Source organism: Lygodium microphyllum, chromosome 2 (genome assembly GCF_053477565.2).
Source record: "Lygodium microphyllum isolate KBCC chromosome 2, Lygodium_microphyllum_v1.1.10, whole genome shotgun sequence".
NCBI lineage: Eukaryota > Viridiplantae > Streptophyta > Polypodiopsida > Schizaeales > Lygodiaceae > Lygodium > Lygodium microphyllum.
Window position 1 is genome coordinate 55,285,144 of NC_141136.1, and position 21,597 is coordinate 55,306,740.

The following is a 21,597-nucleotide window of genomic DNA, read 5'->3' on the forward strand; positions in this document are numbered from 1 at the left end:
ATTAGTGTGCCTGCATTTTCATCTCTAATTTTTAGCTTTACCAAACTATAACAAAAATGGAGCTGTAACGTGTTTCATTTGTGTGCATTTTTAAAATGTTGATGTCAATGCAAGCATTTCCAACATGTTTCTCTTCATTTTCAACTTGATTTAGAGACACATTATAGTGCAATTATCACGACACAAGTGGGTTTAGAGTTCTCTCATCATGTTCAATTGGATTTAGAGATGCATTTTAATGGAGTGCCATGAGGTAGCTTGAGGTGTTAAACCTCTAGTTAGTCCATTTTCAACATTTATGGCTACTAGTTGAACAATTATATGGCAAGTCAACCTCCATGGGTAACAATTGCCCAAATTGCAACATTTTTAAATATATAGATTGCCACATTACATGCATCATAGGTAGCAAGTGCCATCACCTCCATCATCTCATCACATACATCATCTTCTCATCTTGCCTCAATCAAGCACCCTCACTAACACACATGAAGTAAAGAGGCTAATTGGATCCAACCTTAAATCAATTTCAAATCAAGTGTTTATTTGTAATCTCATGTTTCTTGTCTCTCTCCTTTTTTTGTATTCATGCTTCTATTGGACACTCCTAGGTAGGAAAAAAAGGTAAGGGGGATGTGAAATGGACTACTTGCTAAAAATGCAAAATGGAAAGACTATCTGCAAGTTGTGATACTAAATGCTGTACATGAGCTATAGCTACAAACCACCTTCAAAACTATTGTTGCCAAATTGCAAGGTGATGGTCCTTCCAAATTGTGACAACAACGAGAAATGAAATGATATATTAATGTCTACAAAAGGCTAAAATGACCTATGAGACGATGCATTACAATTATATGTATGCATGATGCTACAATTGTCTAACAACAATAAATGAAAATACAATAAACTAGTGGTATTATTCTTTAGCAAAGTCAATGGTGAGCAAGCCAAATGAGATAAGCTCGGGTCAAAACAACATATCAATAGAGATGAATAACTTCAATTAAGGAGCTTTGCCCTACCACACAAGGAGCCACTTGCACATCAAAGAAAACTAAAAAAGCCTGTTAATAATGTCCTAAATATCATTATAGGCAACCCTTAAGTAAAGTTGTATTTGTAGCTGGAATTAAACATTTATGAATTGATCCATCCATGATCAAACTTGAGTAAAACATTTGTAGTTGGAATTAAACATTTATGAGTTCATCCATGATCAAAACTTGAGCCTACCATGTTCCTAGTTCCTATAGTGTGATTGCAACATCTCTTTTTTCACCTATTAGCTTCTCTTGATCAAGCCTAATGCAAAATATATATCGATAAAAATTAAGACAAGAACAAATGGATTGAAACTACATTTGTACTATTATATCATGGAGACAAGAACAAATGGATTGACATTGCACATTGTACTATTCTATCATGGAGCTTTTGACAAGATACTTGAAAGTTTCGTAGACATACAAATATTCATGCACCTTTAGCAACATCACAGAAGAGAGTATACCCATTACCTATGGTTGTGCATCTCATTTTAGTACAGAGCTGATGGGTAAATTGAACTGTGCAAGCAATCACTGCTTTAGGGCAAGAGTCAATGTCCTAACAGCAACTCATTTTGAGTGATCAAAGCTAAAAATCAAAGTTTGATAGGATAGTCACACAGTACCTCATAAGAGTGACTTCACCCCTTTTAGATCTTTGAAAAAGGGTTCAGTAAGTAGAGCTAGTGTGTATTAGGTGGACTGTTCTTGAATTAAGAACCAGGAAAAACATGCATGCATCACAAGAACGTAATCAAAGCTTCAAAAGATTCCCATCAAAATTTCCATCTATAGTGGCATTTTCACCTGTGAATTATCTATACAGTTTTTACAATTGAGTCTTCCCCTATCCATCTAAACATGTGAAACAGCTTACATATTCAGTAAATGCCTATTGCTCTCTGATCCAAATAAAGGCACTATAAAAACCCATCTACATTGAACGGTTAGAATTATCTGAACATCAAAAGTAAATGTACTCAATTTCACCTTACGGATTAGAATCCCGTGTGTGCACCTGCATGTGTGAGCAGCGAGTATGTTAGAGCATCATATTTTTATGTGAATATGCTGTGGCCTTTGAAGATGCCATGCAACTATGTGCATGTGATCATCTGCTCGTATATAGATTGGCCACCCTAGAACAAAGGGCCCACATTGGGAAACGACCTCACTATTGACATCCACTTTTGACACATCATCCATCATCTAAACTGCTGCTTAACAACATCCAACTTGCCAGAACAGAAGTGGTGATCAATCAATGATGTCATTCCAGTATATACAAGTAGCCAAGTGTGGAGCATCCTGATGACAATTTTCTATGAGGATTCTTGCCTTTTGGGAGATATGCAAAATCCATTACTGTTTTAAAAACCCAACTAGGCCGACTCGGGATGTCCACTGGGATTTAGTTCAGTCTCATCACCTGCTACTCCATGCAGCTTTCCCTGCTTACTCCTGGACTGAGATCCTCAAAAACTTACTACAATGATGCGACTCCTGGGAAATCTGTACATCACTTTAAACACAATTCAAAAAACAGGATCCTGAATCAAAAGTAAAGGCATTTCCCAGTTTCTTTTTAATTCCGATGTTAAATGAGAACTGGAAGTCCAGAATCTATTCTAAAGACAGCTTCTATCACTGTAAACATCTCACTTTACATTTAATCAATCAGTCATGCAATCATTGTGAAATAATTCAATATGCATCTTCGATATCAATGCTTGGGTTTTTACAAGTATGTGGAGCAGGATAATAGATCTGCAGGGAGCTTTTAGAAAACGCTTCTATCTTCACACAGACAGTAGGCCACAAAACCTGCCTAAATATCAGGTCCCGCTCATCATTCTTGCTAACTCACTGGTAACTCCTAAGTGATATCTCCACCGCACCCAAAAAAAAGAAAGGAAAATTATACATCATACAGACTAAAGCTCATCGTGTAAACTGATGTTATTTATTAGTACAGGTGACTTTGGTTGAAAATGTTCATCTGTGTCCACCTCTTCAATTTCCTGCAGCATTCCATTAAACATCAACTTCAAAATAGAATGACATTTTATAATAATTATTCCACAATGCTTACACATGGGAAACTATATTGAAAAAATGAAGCTTATCATAACCGTGATAAATACCTGAACAACATCCTCTCCACGAACCACCCTTCCAAAAACCAGCAGTTTGTCATCTAAATGAGGTATGGCAGTAGTCGTAATAAAAAGTTCAAAGCCATAGGAATCAGGATGAAATTTGGATGTTGCCAGCATGAATGGTTCATGTTTCAAACTGCAGATAAACCAGAGAAAATGAATGTGGAACTGTTGGATTAACATAAAACCAATAATCCTCAAAGATCCATTTCCTGATCCATGCAAAGGCAAGCAGCACCTGGTTTTTTGATTTACCTTGCCTCAAGTTCATTATTCAGATGACCACCTTGTGTCCAGTCTTCTCTAGTTCCTGCTTTTTCAGGATCGCCTCCTTGGATCATGAAGTGTTTGATCACTCTATGAAAAGACAACCCATTGTAGTACCCATCCTCACTGCACAATTCAACAACAATGCATTCTGAACAACACATTTTAACAATTAAGATTTGCACATATAGAAGAGAATACAGAACATATAATCAGCAAGCAATTGGAAAAAGAAAAGTAACCCATATCTGTACGCATGATTTTGCATTCACTTGCATGCAGCGAGCTAACAGAGGCAAATATCACATATCCATACAAGGTTGTTTCCATACATAGTACAGATTGATCCACATGGTACGATCTGTACAGTACTGTACTGTATGTATTCATACGATTTAGTACGAAAAACCATGGGACTTTTTTGCCACTCTCCCCCAAGCCTACAACTTTCTATCTTTCTTTCTTTTTTTCTTCTCTCTCTCTCCCCCCCAAGACTGACTCTCTCTCTCTCTCTCTCTCTCTCTCTCTCTCTCTCTCTCTCTCTTATTGTGAAGATAATTGAATTAAGTAGTAAATATTTTACATCAGACCATCAGGTCGGCGCTTAGAAATAACGGAAAATAACAGTCATGAAGGAAAGTCTACACAGACTCTAACACAGAAATATCACACTGAAAGCACAGCTGGTGTGGAGCGGACAGTTTCCAGCCAAGGAGTAGCACTATCAGGAAGAACCAGGTCAGCAGACACCATAGAGGTGATTTGTCACAACACTAAACCCCGGATTCAGACCACATGACCATGAATCCCAGATACTAAATCAAAAATGAAAGCATTCCCGAGTATGCTAAATATGCCACAAGGCTGTCCATCTGAGGAAATAGAAATGGCAGGAACAATCTTAACTCAAAGAGGTCATGGAGGTCATCTTCCCCAAAATCCACGAACGAGCTGAAATCCGGTGTCGAGTCAACGAGGACCAGATACGAAGCTGGATGAATTTGTCTTGCCACTTCTTTTTGCTTTCCCGAATGCGCCATACTTTATTTGCCTCATCTGTGACCCATCTCTTGGCCTCTACCATCTGATGATATATCCGATTGGCCAACCTTTTCTCGAAATCATCCGGAATCACAAACATCCAATTGCACCAAGGAGACGAGAGCTGTAATGTAGGCAAAGGATAGTAGCTTCTAATTCTGTCCAGTATGGCCGTCCAAATAACATAATACCCTCTAGGCACCCAAAAGTGCTGGCAAATACGCCGAAATGAATAAAGACAGGCCTGTCCAGGAATGAGACCATCCTGGTCTGACCGCCACCCCAACCCAGCCATGCGGTTAAACTTGTCTCTCTGCATATCTTTGTCTGGCCAATCCAACAACCTGGAAGAGGCCAGTACTTCGCCTAGGAGAGAATTCTCCTCCTTGCAAGAATCCGGGGGGCACCAAACCGAAAAACATTACATCGCCTGCCAAGATGCAATCATCATGCTGATCATAAAGCATTGTGCAACTTTAAGTCTCACATGGAGAGGCCAGTCTTGTGACTTCCAGTACATAAACCAATCATGAATACGAGATGCCATCCAATCCAACAAGGCACAAGGAGCCACCTCCACCCCAATAGGATAACCCAAGTGTCCAGTTATATTCCCCTCGGGAATCACAAAAACATTCCAACCCAAAGCCTGCAAATCATTTTCCGTACAAGAGAGCAAAGTGGATTTTTGAGCATTAATATGGAGTCCTAATGCCATAGCAAAAAGTTTCCACGCCACCATTTCCCAATTAACATTGGAGCAATCAGCCTTAAGAAACATAAAGGAATCATCTGCCAAAGATTGACCCACAAGTTGGGCCCCACTGGGAAGAGACAAACCAACAATCTCACCTTGATTGGCCATCTTATCCAACAAAGAAAGTATCGGGTGAGTAACTAATGCAAACAACAAAGGACTGAGAGGAAAGCCTTGATGGAGAGAGCGGGATAAGGTAATTTCATTAGTGATGCCTCCATTAAGTGCAATACAGGCCACTGCCCCTGAGCAATAGTATCCATAAGAGAAACATACGTGGCCCAAAACCCATGGTGAACATTAGCTGCCTCAAAAAAGACCAGCTTACTTGATCAAATGCCTTTTCAATATCAAGCAGAAGTATGACCACCTGCTGGCCTGAAGCTTTTGCAAAGTCAATCCCTAGTTGAACATTCAAAATGTTATGCATTATATTCTGACCCTTAATGAAACCGTATTGGCAAGGATGAACCAAATGCGGAAATACTTTTTGTAATCTGTTGGCAATGATTTTTGAAAAGATTTTGTATAAAGAGCCCATAACAGAAATGGGTCTCCATTGTTTCAAAGAAGTAGGAAAGGGAACCTTGGGCAATAACAGGATGACTGCAATCTTCCAGTTTGAAGGCATGACACCGGAATTCCAAACTTGCTGACACAGGCAAGTCAACGAGTCCTTAAGTTGCACAACATTGGTTGAAAACAATTGATTAGGAAGGCCATCCCAACCAGGGCTTTTTCTTTTAGGCAAATGGGACACTACCTCTTCCACTTCATCTTTTGAAATATCCGCCTCTATTAAGGCTACCCATTCTGGTTGAACCTCATTACTAACCAGATCACAAATGTATTTGCGAGCAAAGTGAGCAGTGTCTAACAGAATCTCTTGAGTATTCTTCAGACGCACAATATTTTCCCAGGCATATTTCTGATGTAATCAAGCAAAGAACTGGTGAGATTGACAATTGTTATCGTGCAAAGCCTCTGCTCTACACAGCAATTTAAATTTAGCATATTCCTATTCTTGTAAAGATTAAACTTGGCCTTTCAACCATTCAATGCCTGTCAACAAGTCATTTGTAGTATCTCCCAACTGACATAAAGACAACGAACGGGCCAACAAAGATTGCGCATGCAGCAATTCAGTGTATAAAATGGAAGCATGCTGAATACCAAACTATCTGGATAACATACGCACATTATCCCTAAAAACCAGCCATGCTTCCAATCCTTCTGATAGGACCCTGGAACAAAAGGAGTCAATTATTTGCTAAATACATTCCAGAAACTCATTTTGCAAGAGAAAGGATTGATTGAAACGAAGAGGCAAGCGAGCCAGGAGAGCCTTATAGGCATGAACAGATTGATGTGTCATTTTGTCACAAGGACGTGAAAATTTGATGCTTTGCTTATGCTTAATTGACATTTGATTAAAAGATTAATCAAATGTGCAATTAAAAGATGCGCATGTATTGCACATGTGAGGTGCAAGCTACTTTCTCACAATTGAAGACCGAAGGACCCTATGAAAAATATGGGTGTCAAAGGCAAAAGTTGTAACAAGTTGCACTTGTTAGATTCTAGGTGAATTTTGGTGTCAGTTTGCCCCTAGGACCATTAATTGGCCATTAAGTGACAGTGGTGACACTAGGGACTAGGCATTAATTAATGGATTAATGCTTGTCCAAGGGTCAATTAATGCATGGGACCACTTTGGGTTGCAAATGGCCTAACCAATTAACTTTTGGATGGGCAATGTCAATTTTCTGGGCATGGATTAAGGGTTGAATTAATTTTCAGAATTAATTTATTCTGAAAATTAATTAAATGGCTGAAAATTGCTGAAAATTGATTAAGAAAGCTGCCACTTGGCAAAACTTTCCCATGCAAGTGGAGGAAAGGTTAAATAGGTCTGAAGGGAGAGGGGAATCTCGTTTTTTCATTTTGGAGCTGTTGGGAAGAGGTGTTGGACTGTTGCTACCAACTTTTGGGGCCATCTCCCAGCCATTGGAGACCATTTTGGTGATGGAGATTGCATATTCTTGACCTTGGGAAGCTGGCAATTACTGCTGATGCACTTTCTCTTGAAGATCACAGTCTTTGATGCTCCTATTGTTGTTGGTGCATCCGTTTGGGGCCGGTACAGTAGGGCAGCAGCTGATTTTGGTCAGTTCTTCGTGACAAATCTCAAAATTTTCTCTCTCTATAGCATTCTCTCATCTCCTTCAGCCTATGCTCAGCCATTCTCAGCAATTCTCAGCCATTTAGAGGAGATTTCAGCCATTCTGGGTGGACTGATTTGTAATTTCTGCAGTAAACCCTAATTTACAGGCAGAAATTAGGGTTTAGAAGCCACCTTAGGATCCGTGCTAGAGATTGAAGGCTCAAGGGACTGAAATCAGCAGCTGATAATTGAAGATTATCAAGGGATTTCAAGAGCCAGCCCATCCCGAATTTATTTGGGGCAGCATTGGTTAGTAGGAGGAGATTGAAGAATCTCAAGTTGTACTCCTTCCAATTGAACGAAAGCTAAAGAAATACCGCAAGGGGCACCAATTTTGGGGCCAACAGGGTGTCTACTGTCCAAGAATGTTATGGTAAAGTGTGTATTTCATTTTATGTGCATTTATTTATTGCTGTAATTAACTCTTAAATCAGGTTATCACCACCCATTCCAAGAAGGAAGGCTGGTTTCACATTTCCAAGATCAAAGGATGGTGATTAGACAAGACATGCTTTCACTCTATCCACATATCAAGGATTGCAGGAGAAAAGAATCACTTTGACAAACATAGATCCTATCTAGTCTGGCCCATGTGTTTGGATGTTGAAGAGAACGATAAGTATATCCTGAGTGCGAGGGATGCAACCAAGACCACATGTCCTGTTTCAAAGACTCAGCTGCAAAAGCATCCCAAGCCTGACGCTGAGGACCATCCATAACCGAGTGTTGAGAAGTCGCCTAATCCATAGATGTACAAGCATTGCAATCACCCATTACAAAGCCTTGACGAGCCATAGCAAGGCAATGTAAGTCATCCCAAAGCTGACGACATTCACGAGAAGTAGAAGAAGCATACACACCCACTAGCCATAAAACTTCTCCCTCATATTGAATTTCCAAAATCATGAATCTACCTCGATAATCCTGAGAAATCAAAGATGGTTGCAATGAAGATTTGATGGCCAACATTACTCCAGATTTATGTGGAACAACCCACTATAGAAAACAAAGTAATCCTTATATACATAAGATGATCCTACCAAAGCATGTTGTTTATACTCCACGGCACATAGAATATCCCAATTGCCGGCTAACACAACTTTCCACAACCGATACTGTTTTCTACCCGAAGAGATACCTTTAACGTTCCATAACGCAATTCTCATGATGGAATACAAAAAAGAAAACTATTGAATCCCCACCTTCCCTTTCCCTTTAATATCAACTACTTTGGCTGCCTGAAATCTTTCCATCTCACTTCGAATCACATCAATCAAATCTTCCCTTTGCAAACTAGCAATCGAAGTATGAGAAGGAAACTGTTGTTGCTGGGCACGAAAAACATCTCGAGCAGGCATCATTCTCCCTCGCGAATCAAAGTGCAAAGCAGTATCAAAAACCCTTTTTTCATTACCACCAACTGCAGATCGAGGATTCATATAGAATCCCTTACCTCGACATTGAAATGTCTAGGTAATAGTCTGGGGAGTTGAGTGAACAGGAGTAGACCGAGGCTCCTGTCTAGCATTACAGTGAGCCACCGTAACCCACGAGTTATCCTGAGGAGACAAATTCTGACCCCTCGAGGGCGAAGCACGCTGATTTCAAACTTGAGAAGCAGCCTTCTTTCCATCTAGTTGTCCCTGCTGGACAATCTGCTCAGAAGTGGCTTCAGGCTGCTGAGCGTCCTGCTCAAGAAGATGGTCATGCATATCCAAATCACGATCCAAAGACGGTTGCATTACCTCCTGGCTTCTATCACATTTTGAAATGAAATGTCCCGATTCTACACACTTGAAACAGTGTCTAGCAAATGTGCCCCATTTGAGCTCATAGACCAAAGTTTGCAACCCTGGAACCTGAAAATGAACTTTAGTCGGGCGAGGTTTTTCTTGTATCCCAAAGCAAGCATGCCCTATTCCTGTTATGGGAGGCTAACCTAGGCTCCACCAACACCTCTCCAAGAGATCTCAACACAAAGGAAAGAAGTCGCCAAAGATGGGTAGGAAAATCAACCACCTCGACCCAAATTGGACATGCCTGCCTCAGTATCTCCTGAAATTCCGCCATAGGCCTCCAATGAACCATATGGACTGACTGGCCATCCATGAACAACGGGATACATTGCATAATATGAGCCCGCACTTCCGGGGAATGGAAGAGGACCTCAAAAAAACCCCTCGGGCCATCATAGATCTCTTTCACAAGGGATGCTTGGTCTTGCCTTAAAACATCATCCTGACACATATCTACCTTGACAAGCATCGATAGCAACCATGCTGGTCTAGAAACATGCTTGAGCATATCGATAGCAACAATCTGCTGTAGAACCATATTAGCACCCATAACAACGACCACATGTTCCCCTTGTGGTAAAGAACTCACTTTACCCTCATTAGCTTGAGCATATTCCGACATCAGATGATTGGCAGAGGCCAGCATAAACTGAAAAGACTCGTTAGTCTAAGAGCACGAGGCCTAAACATTTTGCTTAGGCAAATTCAGGGCACACAAGTCTGGTTCTTCGACCGATATCTTGTGATGTTTACCCATCTCGTCCCCTTTCATTAACTGCCCAAAATCCTCAGCTAAGGAATCACCGTCTGATTCTGCCAAGTCTTTGTCTTCCCCATTTCCAATATGCTGGTCTAGAAAGGCCATGCCAATACCATTAGATTCCTACAAATTTGCCATTCCCAAGGTTTATGCTGACTGCAAAAATTATCCAACTCTTGCTGTCTTTCACAAAACAAGACAGAACCTGTCTCCTTCAGTAGGCCATTGTACCCTAGGACCTCTGGACCACAGCCCCAATCTATACACTGTTGTTCAGTAAAACACGCCTTTAACAATCTCTGTCACTCACAGTCTGACTTATCCGGATTAGGGCAGGTCGTCACACTCTCGCTGTCAGGCGTAGAACAGAGAATGTCAGAATAGGTCATGTCAATGCTGATTACCAAGAGCTAGGACAGAATTCGCTCGTGCAAGCGAAAGACAGACGTCAGAAGGGACAGGAGACGAATCCACAGGCAGGACGAAATGAGACCCCGCATTGGTCAGAGCAAGGAAAACCAAATAGCACGACACGCTGCTGTTCGTGAAGGCAAGGCTCAAGCAAGGCAGAACAGACCCTACGCTGGTGATGGAAGGAGTTAGGCAGAATGCGAGGTAGGAAGACATGACATGTGATCAGGGGCAGCACATCTGCACGTCCTCTGGTCTACCTTTGCCCATCGCTCTCTCTTTTTTTTTCGTAAAAGGTAATTGTATTAATTATGAAAAAAAGGTACAAGTTTACATGATTACAAGATACAAGATGGCTCTAAGCCATCGTGTGTAAAGTCTCAGTACTAAACAGCAAAAGAGTTACAAAAGTCATGGCAAAGACGCAAAGGAAATTGCCATATGCCAGGAAGTAAGTCCTCCCGAGGGAGTAAGTCAGAGTGGCGAATGAGATCTATCTGCCAATGCAAGAGACCTTTAAGCCTCGCAATATGTCCCGGAACATTAGAGGCCGAATCAAAAAGAAAGGCATTCCGAGTGGCCCAATTGTGCCAGCAGCCCCAGTATCTAAGAAAGTGAAACAAGATCTTCATATGCGACTGTGCCAGTGTGGGGTATTTGGGCCGTACAAAAACCCAATCAAAAGGGCTTAGCGAGAAACCAACCACTGCTCGCCAAACCGCTGACAAGAGCGACCAGATATTCTTAGCGAGAGGGCAAGAAATAAATCAATGACGGGCCGATTCCACAGTAGTGGTGCAAAAGAAACAATTGCCATTAGAGATTCGACGCTTGGAAAGGGCTGAAGCAAGAGGAAGACCACCAATCATCACCCTCCAAAGAAAGACCTTGCATTTGAAAGGTGTCTTGTTCAACCAGCCCTCCATCACAATTGCCTTCCACCATGACTGAGATTTCCGCAATCCCCATACAGTATTAGCTTTAGCAACCAGCCATCGATGATCTTTAATCAGAAGATGATACACCTGGTTAGCTGAGGCCTTTTCCAAATTCAACCGGCCTGCAAGGTCCCAGTCCTGCCAAGGACGATCCAAAGCAAGGGCAAGAAAGGGTTGCCTGCTCTGGAGCACTAACAAAAGCTGTTCCCATAAATCACGGTATCCACGAGGGATTCTGAAAAAGCCTCCTGGCTGTAAGAAACAATATCAGTACATTGCGACTCGCAAGGGTGGCATCTACAACTGAAATCAAGCCCAAACATGCCATGCGGTTAAATTTTGGTCTGAGCTCATGTTTGCCTTCCCAAGAAAGTAATCGCGAGACTGCCAACAATTCCAGCTGAAACGAGTTAGTATGTAAGCAGTCCTCCGCTGGATGCCAACGTGCTTTCTGGAGAACCAATTTCTAGAAGCAGACCAAATGAGCAAGCAGGGAAGAGGAAGGACTAGAAAACTGAGAGTCTGTATTAAGAACATGCCACCAAGAGCTCCGAATTTGTGTATTACCATGCACAAGCCCATGATCCTCAAGAAAATAACGGGCTATAACGACCCATGGGTGATGATCCACGCACATGGCACGAAAAAGAGACCAACGAAGTGCCAGCATATGAGTTTTGGCATCCAAAATAGCTCCACCACCCATGCGTTTCAGGGTACATATATGCGACCAAGAAATCCATGAAATGCCCGCATGCAAAGAATCCTTCTTCCATAACATGAAACAAATGTGCTAAGTAAGAGCATTCAAAGTAGTAGTAGTCCAAGGCAGCAATGGCAAGAAATATGTAAGCATCGGCAACATGATTATCTAAGCCACTTTGAGGCGAACATGGAAGGGCCAAGCCTACGACTTCCAATACACAAACTTAGCTGCCAGTTTCTGAGAAATCCACTCTAGTAGTTGCTTTGGCCGAACATCAACACCCAAAGGGTATCCAAGATGCCTAACAATGGAACCACGGGGAACAACCTGTCCCTGCCAGCCCAATGACTATAAATCTGACTCCGTGCAACTGAGAATGGCTGATTTGAAAGCATTGATATGAAGACCAGAAGCATGACCAAAAAGCGTCCAAACATCTAATGCTTTGCGAAGATTGTCCTTGTCCGCATACAAAATCATAAAGCTGTCATCAGCCAAAGATTGACTAATGAAGTGTTGTCCCAAAGGAAGAGACAATCCATCCAACTGAGAAGAAGCTGCCATATAAGATAACATCGAAAGAACCGGATGAGTCGCAAGGGCAAAGAAGAGAGGACTCAAAGGACAACCCTGTCACACACAGCGTGCAAGGACAAATGGCTCGGTAACACCACCATTTAGCATAACTCGTGAAGAAGCCGCAGCACTAATGGTGTAGATCAAGCGGGACATCCGAGTACCAAAGCCCATAGTAGACATAAGTTCTGCAATAAAAGACCAGTCTAAATAATCAAAAGCCTTTTCCAGATCCAATTGAATCAATACCACTTCCTGATTAGAGTGCCTTGCATAGTCAATAGCCATTTGCACATTTAAGATATTATGCAGAATGTTTCGGCCCTTGATGAAACCATATTGAAGAGGATGCACAATGGCCGGAAGATGCTTGTGGAGTCGATTCGCCATCACTTTGGAAAAGATTTTATACATCGAACCCATCAAAAAAATTGGTCTCCAATGTTTCAACATTGACAGCGAAGGAACTTTTGGAAGCAGTTTGATAAGACCTCTCTCTCTCTCTTTTTTTTTCGTAAAAGGTAATTATATTAATTACGAAAAAAATACAAGATTACTGGATTACAAGATACATGATGACCCAAAGCCATCATGTGAAGAGGTTTTCTCTTTCTCTCTCTCTCTCTTTTTTCTGATTACAAGATACACGAGGGCCCTAGGCCAACGTGTGGGGAAGCCCCGTAGTAATGCACTGAAAAGGTTACACCAATCATGGCAACGACCCAGAGGCAATTGCCATATGCCACGGATGCAAATCCTCCCGAGGGAGCAAGTCGGAGTGTCGGATAATATCTAGCTGCCAATGCAAGAGCCCTTTAAGCCTGGCAATATGTCAGGGTACATTAGAGGCCAAATCAAAGAGAAAAGCATTGCGCGTGGTCCAAATGTGCCAGCATCCCCAATATCTGAAAAAGTGAAATAAGATCTTCTCATGCAACTGTGGCGGTGCGGGATACTTCGGGCGCACAAAAACCCAGTCGAAAGGAGTTAGCGAGGATCCCACCACCGCGCGCCAAATGTGCGACAAGAGTGACCAGATATTCTTGGCGAGCGGGTAGGAGAGAAAACGATGTCGGGCCGATTCCGCCGGTGTCGTACAGAAGAAACAATTGCCATTCGAGATGCGACGCTTGGCAAGGGCCGAGGCCAGAGGAAGACCACCAATCATCACCCGCCAAAGAAAAACCTTGCATTTGAAAGGTGTCTTATTTAGCCATCCCTCCATCAGCGTTTTCTGCCACCATGACAGCGATTTCCGCAGTCCCCAAACAGTGTTAGCTTTCTCGCCCAGCCATTGGTGATCTTGAACAAGAAGATGATACACCTGATTAGTAGAGGCTTTTTCCAGACTCAGGCGGCCTGCAAGGTCCCAGTCCTGCCAAGGGCGATCCACAGTCAAGGCAGGAAAGGGTTGCCGACCCTGAAGCATCGACGAAAGCTGCTCCCATAAATCACGGTATCCACGCGGGATCTTAAAGAGTCGCCGAGCAGTCCGGAATGATACGAGGACATTGCGAGTGGCAAGGGTAGCATCCGCAACCGACGTCACACCTAAACGGGCCATGCGATTAAATCTTGGTCTGAGTTGGTGTTTATCTTCCCATGAAAGGAGTCTCGATACTGCCAACAATTCCAGCTGAAAGGAGTTAGTCTGCAAGCGGTCCCCTATTGGGTGCCAACGGGCCTTTTGGAGCACCACTTTCCAAGAGCCGACCAAGTGCAGTAACAAAGAGGAAGAGGGACTGGAAACACGAGAGTCAGCATTAAGGACATGCCACCAGGAGGCCCGAAGCCGTGTGTTGCCATGGCGGAGGCCGCTGTCCTCAAGAAAATAACGGGCTATGATGGTCCATGGGTGATGATCCACACACATGGCACGAAAAAGGGACCAACGGAGAGCTAACATATGAGTGTGAGCATCCAAAATAGCACCTCCACCCATGCGCTTAGGGGTACATGCATGTGACCATGAAATCCACGAAATGCCTGCCTACAGTGAATCCTTCTTCCATAGCATGAAACGGATGGGATGAGTGAGGGCCTTCAAAGTAGTAGGCGTCCATGGCAACAAAGGCAGGAAATACGTTAGCATTGGAAGCATGATTGTCTGGGCCACTTTGAGGCGGACATGGAATGGCCACGCTTGCGACTTCCAATACATAAACTTCGCCGCCAATTTTTGTGAAATCCACTCCAGCAGGGCTTTTGGCCGTACATCCACCCCCAATGGGTATCCAAGATGCCTGACAATGGAGCCACGGGAAACCACCTGGCCTTGCCAGCCTAAGGACTGCAAATCAGGCTCCGTACAACTGAGAATGGCTGACTTAAGGGCATTGATGCGAAGCCCAGAGGCCTGACCAAAGAGTGTCCAAACATCTAATGCCCTTCGAATGTTGTCCCTGTCCGCCTGCAAAATCATAAAGGTGTCATCAGCCAAAGATTGGCTAATGAAGTGCTGACCCAATGGAAGAGACAGCCCGGCCAGCTGAGCAGAGGCTGCCATGGAGGATAACATTGAAAGGACCGGTGAGTCGCCAGGGCAAAGAAGAGAGGGCTCAAAGGACAACCCTGTCTGACCGAGCGTGCAAGGACAAATGGCTCTGTAACTCCACCATTAAGCATAACTCTGGAGGAAGCCTCAGCACTAATGGTGTAGATCAATCGGGACATTCGGGTACCAAAGCCCATAGCCGACATGAGGTCTGCAATGAAAGACCAGTCCACATAATCAAACGCCTTTTCCAAGTCCAATTGGATCAATACCACTTCCTGACCGGAGTGCCGCGCATAGTCAATAGCCATTTGCACATTTAGGATATTATGCAGAATGTTGCGGCCCTTAATGAAACCATATTGGAGAGGATGCACAATAGCTGGAAGGTGCTTGTGGAGCCGATTCGCCAGCACTTTGGAGTAGATTTTATACATGGAGCCCATCAAAGATATTGGTCTCCAGTGTTGCAACTTTGACGGCGAAGGGACCTTTGGAATTAGTTTGATAAGGCCTTCTTTCCATGAGGAGGGCATGACCCCCGTTTCCCACACCTGCTGAAACATGGCCACCAATGGCTTCACCAACTGCGTGGCCGAGGTCTGAAAGAATTCATTAGTGAGGCCATCCCAGCCAGGACTTTTATCATTCGGCAGGTGCAACAAAACGTCCATAACCTCTTCCTCGCAAATATCCGTCTCCAAAGCGGCTTGCATATCGACCGGAACCTGCTGGCGGACCAGATGATAGAAGGCCGAGCGGGCATGCATAACCTGGCTAGAAGGCGAGGAAGAGGAACCAAGAAGTTCCATAAAATAGTTTCTGCACATAGTGACAATGGTCTGCGGATCCGTGACCATGCGACCTTCCGAATCCTGGAGTCTGGTCATATTTTCGCGAGCCGGAGACGCATGCAAGGCGCGAAAGAACTTATGAGACTGCCAGGCGCTATCTTACATTGTGTCCGTCAAGTTGTGCAGCTTGGCCTGTTGATAAGATTTCAACTGAAATACTTGAATAAGATGGGCCAACCGCCTCTCCAGAGACAGCAGAAAATCATCATCAGGGGAATCCAGGAGCAAGGAACGGACCACAGCCAGTAAGTCTTCTGCTGCATGTCAACGTCGGCGGCAAAGGGAGGCATGATGGATCCCATACTAGCGAGCAACCCACTGCACATTAGAGAGCAGCCGTGCAAATGAAGGCCAGCCCTCAGAGGCGAAGTCCAATAAGAACCTCTCAATCAGCTGCTGCATATAGCCCTGGAAAATTGAATGCTTCAAATAAGAGGAGTTGAAACGTAAAGGGAGCCTATCCAGGAATTGCACAAAAGGTGCAATAGAGTGTGCCCGCATCTCAACCTGGAGGGGGAAATGATCCGACAACGCATATTGCCGCAAGACCTTCATTTCCAGCATCTCGGGAAGAAAATCATCGCCCTGCATGATATACATTCTATCCAGTCGCGACCAGGTAGTTGCATATTGTGCGGAATGAAAAGTAAACCCTGAAAAAGAAGGGTGAAGCCACGACCAAAGATCTTGCTTGAGCACGTGCAAAGCAAAGGAACTCCACACCCGGCTTTCCGGCGTATCCATTACCGAATGCCCTAAAGTGGACTGAGAAGAGTCAACACACATATTGAAATCTCCCATCAAGAACCCCCTTCGGCCGCGTGACATGGAGCCCTGCAAAGTGGACCAAAGATCCCGTCGGGATGCGGGATCATTCAGAGCATAGAGGCCCAACAGCCATAAAATCTCTCCTTCAAATAAGACTTCGATCACCAGAAAGCGGCCCTGCACATCATTTTAAACAAGGACAGGCTGATATTTCTCATGGACAATCATCAGCACGCCCGAATAGTGCGTAGCATGGGTCCCTGCATAAAACAGACGGAATCCATGACAATCCATCACTTTTCCTGCTTCACCGTGACTTTTGTGCTCAACTGCACACAATACATCCCACTGGTTCTCGTGCAAGACGGTCCACATGGCATGTTGCTTATGGCGAGAGCAAATGCCTCGCACATTCCACGTGGCTATCTTCATGTATCCTCAAAGAAGGAAGTCAGGAACGAGGCACCTGCTGCCTCGATTTCACCTTTTCCGCGAGAGCATCCAGGACACCCTCATCCAGAAAATCAGCCAATACTGCAAAAGAATTCTGGCGACCTGCTTTGGAGGTAGAAGGGAAATCCACTGCCTTGGGAGAGGGGCGGGGATAACGCCGATCCCAGGGTGTAATAACATTTCCTTTGGCATCGAACGCCAGCTTGGCAGGTGGGCCTCTGGGGCCGTCGGTATAGGCTCTCCTTGGAGACTGATTGCGGGGGCCCGACGGGGCCATAGGACGCGCCGCCTGCTGTGAAGTGGCCATTTCTTTCCGGCGCGTATACGTGCGCACGGAATCCTGGGAAGCGGGAGGCCCAGGATCCGCCAGGCCTGCATCCAACTTGTTACCTTTTTTAGGACGTGCCTCAATCCAGTCAGTGCGACGGGAATCCACACTCAGGACCTGTTGTTTGCCTTTATCCATGACATGAGGAGACTGAAGGGCTTCCTGGGGCATGGCATCAAGCACCATGTCGTCCTTGGGCAGCACAACCTGCGCATCCTCCGAAGACGATTGCTTTTCAGGGCATTCGGCCATGAAATGCCCCAATTTACCACATGAAAAGCAGTGGCCCGCAAAGTTGCCCCATTTTAAGCGAAAATACAAAGGATGCATGCCCGAACAATTGAGGCGAAGCCACGCGGGCCTTTTCCTGGCCGTGTCCCATAGCATGCATAAACGGTTGCGGTTCATCGCCCTGAGGCTTGGGGGAACCAGCACTGTTCCCACAACTGCCATTGCATCCTTCAACATGGGCCAATAGACCGCCGGACAGTTTTCCACCTCCACCCACACCGGGCATTCGCGTTGAAGCAGACGCTGGAAGTCGGCCATGGGGCACCATGGCACAACATGAACCAAGCGGCGATCAAAGAATAGCGGCAACTTGGACAGGAGCTCAGCGCGATGCGTTTCCGATTTCAGCAGGACCTCATAAAACCCGCGAGGTCCAAGGAAGATCTCCTCAACAGACTCCCCTTGCAATAGATGGTGCAGCCACTGGCGAATATGCGAAAGCACTGGGATCCTGCCAGTGAAGAAAAGTATAACTGCACGGTCATAGAACACCGAGAAGGATCGCAAGACTGATTTGGGGTCCACCGTGGCTTCCAGCACATCATCCGTTCCCGCAACAGAAAAAGATTCGGTATTATGCTGGACATAATCGCCGAGCAGAGTATTGGCGAAGTCCAGCAAATGCTCCCAGTCAATTTCCTGCGAATCCACAGGATCAGAGGCCACTTGCGCATAGGAGCGTTCCGGAGGACTCATTGGCTCATCAGGCGTATGCTTGGAGCGTTTGCCAGCAGGCGGCTGTTCAGAACTCGACGGCAACTCCTCCGTGCATGGCACCATATCTTCCGGCTCCTCTGCATCGGAATCAGGGCCAAGGGCTGCCACCGTCCGGTCAAGAAAATCCGAATCCAGGCCAGCCATACTGCTGTCTTCACACAGAGGGCGAGCTCTCTCTCTCTCTCTCTCTCTCTCGGCAGAGGTGCACGTCTGTCTGCCTCAGTCGTGGCCTGTCCAGAGATAGTGTAGGTGACGCAGAGGGCAGGGCGCAACCCTAATGATGCAGGTTTACCCACCAGCACCCACCGGCAACAGACCGAGTAGGGTGGGCAGACGGGGCAACAGCTAGGGCGTACTAGGTATCTGGATAGGTGGCGTAGCCTGTCGAGGCGACCTGATGTGCAGCAGGTGACCAGGGGCGACGCAACAACCTGGCGGACTCAGTCGGGCCCAGAGCCAGCCGTCGACAGCGCGCAACGAACCGACGAAGAGGCGGGCGGGATGCAGCAAACAGGCGACGGGCATAGATGCAAGCGTCAACGGAGAGGGGGGGCGTAGGTCCAGGAGTCCACGCGGCAGTGGAACAACGACGGCAAGGTTCGACGGCAGGGCTCAACGATAGCGCAGGAGCCAGAAACCCGTCGCTAGGTCACGGGGGCATTCCCTCTCTCTCTCTCTCTCTCTCTCTCTCTCTCTCTCTCTCTCTCTCTCTCTCTCTCTCTCTCTCTCTCTCTCTCTCATAATGAATTGTTATATTATATCATGTCACAAAGGAAGTATAGAAGCCAAGGCAAGGTCACTGAAGAGGTCGCCCGATGCCAAGAAACTAAATCATCTTTGACCAAGATATCAGCATGCTGAATATGACCAAGCTGCCACTGAAGAAGTCCCGTAAGATTCGTGCACAAAATGAGGGGCTTTTCAGTTTTTTAGCTCTCGCACGCATCATGAGGCGCATAACAACTGGTTACTGTCAGCAAGCGTCCCGAGGCAAATTTTGACAAGATTTCAGATTGTAAGGGATAATTCTCTCTCTCTCTCTCTCTGGCAAATTTTGACAAGATTTCAGATTGTAAGATTTCAGAGCCCAAGACCATGAGGGTTTAGTGGCTGAACACTTCACGCATGCCTGTGATATTCTGGCACCAACGCTGGCTCACATCTTTAATAGGGCAGTTTGTGAGGGATTTCCAACCTGTTGGTCAGACCATATTATTGTGCCGCTCTTTAAGAGTGGAGACCCCGCGCTACCTAGTAACTACCGAACTATCATGATTGGACACATGTTGGCCAAGATATATGGCTCTATCGTGGAACAAGCGTTGAGTGAATGGGCCGAGATGCATGGCCTGAGGTCAAAAGGCCAGGCTGGCTTCAGGAGGGGACATACAACTCTAGACCATATCTTTACGTTGAGGGCAATCATTGAAGAAGGCAAGGCATTCAAGAAAAAGATCTATTGCTGTTTTGTGGACTTTCGCAAGGCCTTTGACACAGTGCCACGTGCTAGACTCATGAAAAGAATGCAAAACATTGATGTGCCCGTAGAGATACAGTGGAGTATCTATGCCCTATATGAGACAGTGACAGGCAGAGTACGAACACCTGAGGGCATCTCAGATACAGTCAATAGCACCATTGGGGTGAAACAAGGCTGTCCACTTTCACCGACACTTTTTGGGCTGTATATAGATGAAATTTCAGAATATGTGGATAGGACAGGTGGGGCCGGAGCCAGCCTAGCTGGAGTGCTGATACCATTACTGCTTTATGCCGATGATATTGTACTTATATCTGACTCACCTGAGGGACTAAATAGACACTTGGATGCATTATCAGCTTTTTGCAGAGATGGAGATCTTAAGGTGAACCTTGGGAAAACTAAAGTTATGGTATTTAACACTTCAGCTGCTTGGGTGACAAGAGCTAAGCACCAGTTTACTTTTGACGGAGAGCCAGTGGAGATGGTTAGGCAGTATGTTTATTTGGGGGTCACATTGAAGGGACCACAGTTCTCTTGGAGAGAGACATCAGAGGCTCGTTTGGCAAAAGCATATGCAGCCTTAGGGGCATTGGAGAGGCAATGTGCTCACATACAATTTCATGAGCCGCGCACCAAACTGTGGCTTTTTGACACCTTGGTTACACCCACACTCCTATATGGGGCAGCTATTTGGGGTCCGAGTCTGTTTCACACGAGGAGACAGCCTTTGGGAGACCAGGATGGACCAGAGAAGGAATACTATGATGGATGGGAGCATATGGAAAGACCACTGGTCATGATGATCTCACGCATGATACGAGCGAAGAGCTCGACCCCACATGAGATTATCAGAGCTGAGTTGGGGGCATCACCCATGGTGGCTGAGGCCTTGGTTCAGGCAGTGACTTTCATACATAGACTATGGGAGCTCCCCCAAGATAGATACCCACGGCTAGCCCTGGCCTCTTCTAGACAACTAGCAGCAGACGGTGACAGACACTGTTGGTATGCTCAGATGAGCACATGGATGCGTCTACATGGTCTGCAGATTGACAGACTACCCCCCTTTGACTATAGCCTGGATTGCCCTACACTTGACCTAAGCCGATCAGAGCTAAACCATGTGATCAGAGCAGACATACTGAAGTTAGATACGGAGAAGACCTGGATCCGACCCCCCTCGCCCCATGGCACGAGGATGGCACACTACCAGACCCACTTCCTCCAGGTATCTGAGGATGGTTTCATCACCCGACCCAATTACATGGACACACAGCTGCCTCATGGACTACGCACAGCTATTGGTCAGATCCGCACCTCATCCCACTACCTGAGGATTGAGACAGGCAAATGGGAGGGTATACAGACAGAAGAATGCATATGCCCACTATGCGACAGAGAGCCAGAGACAGAGGAACACTACATCTGCCGATGCACTGTATATTACGACATACGAGGTAGATACCACTGTCTGTTTCGAGAGGGTTTTGGACCCCTGAGACGGATCATGCAGTATGAGGATCAG

At 45.3% G+C, this 21,597-nt stretch overlaps 1 protein-coding gene across 1 annotated transcript in view; it reads right to left on the bottom strand.

The window, feature by feature from the left end:
* Window positions 1-2,673: 2,673 nt before the first annotated feature.
* Window positions 2,674-21,597, bottom strand: part of LOC148039758 (Cyclophilin-like peptidyl-prolyl cis-trans isomerase family protein) — a 109,192-nt gene continuing 90,268 nt past the window's right edge. Inside the window, exons 5-7 of the mRNA XM_087693655.1 lie at window positions 3,464-3,601; window positions 3,194-3,344; window positions 2,674-3,070 (exon numbers count right to left, since the gene is read on the bottom strand). Coding sequence (XP_087549781.1) covers window positions 2,984-3,070; window positions 3,194-3,344; window positions 3,464-3,601 — 376 coding nt within the window. The 3' untranslated portion in view covers window positions 2,674-2,983. The remainder of the gene's footprint in view (window positions 3,071-3,193; window positions 3,345-3,463; window positions 3,602-21,597) is intronic.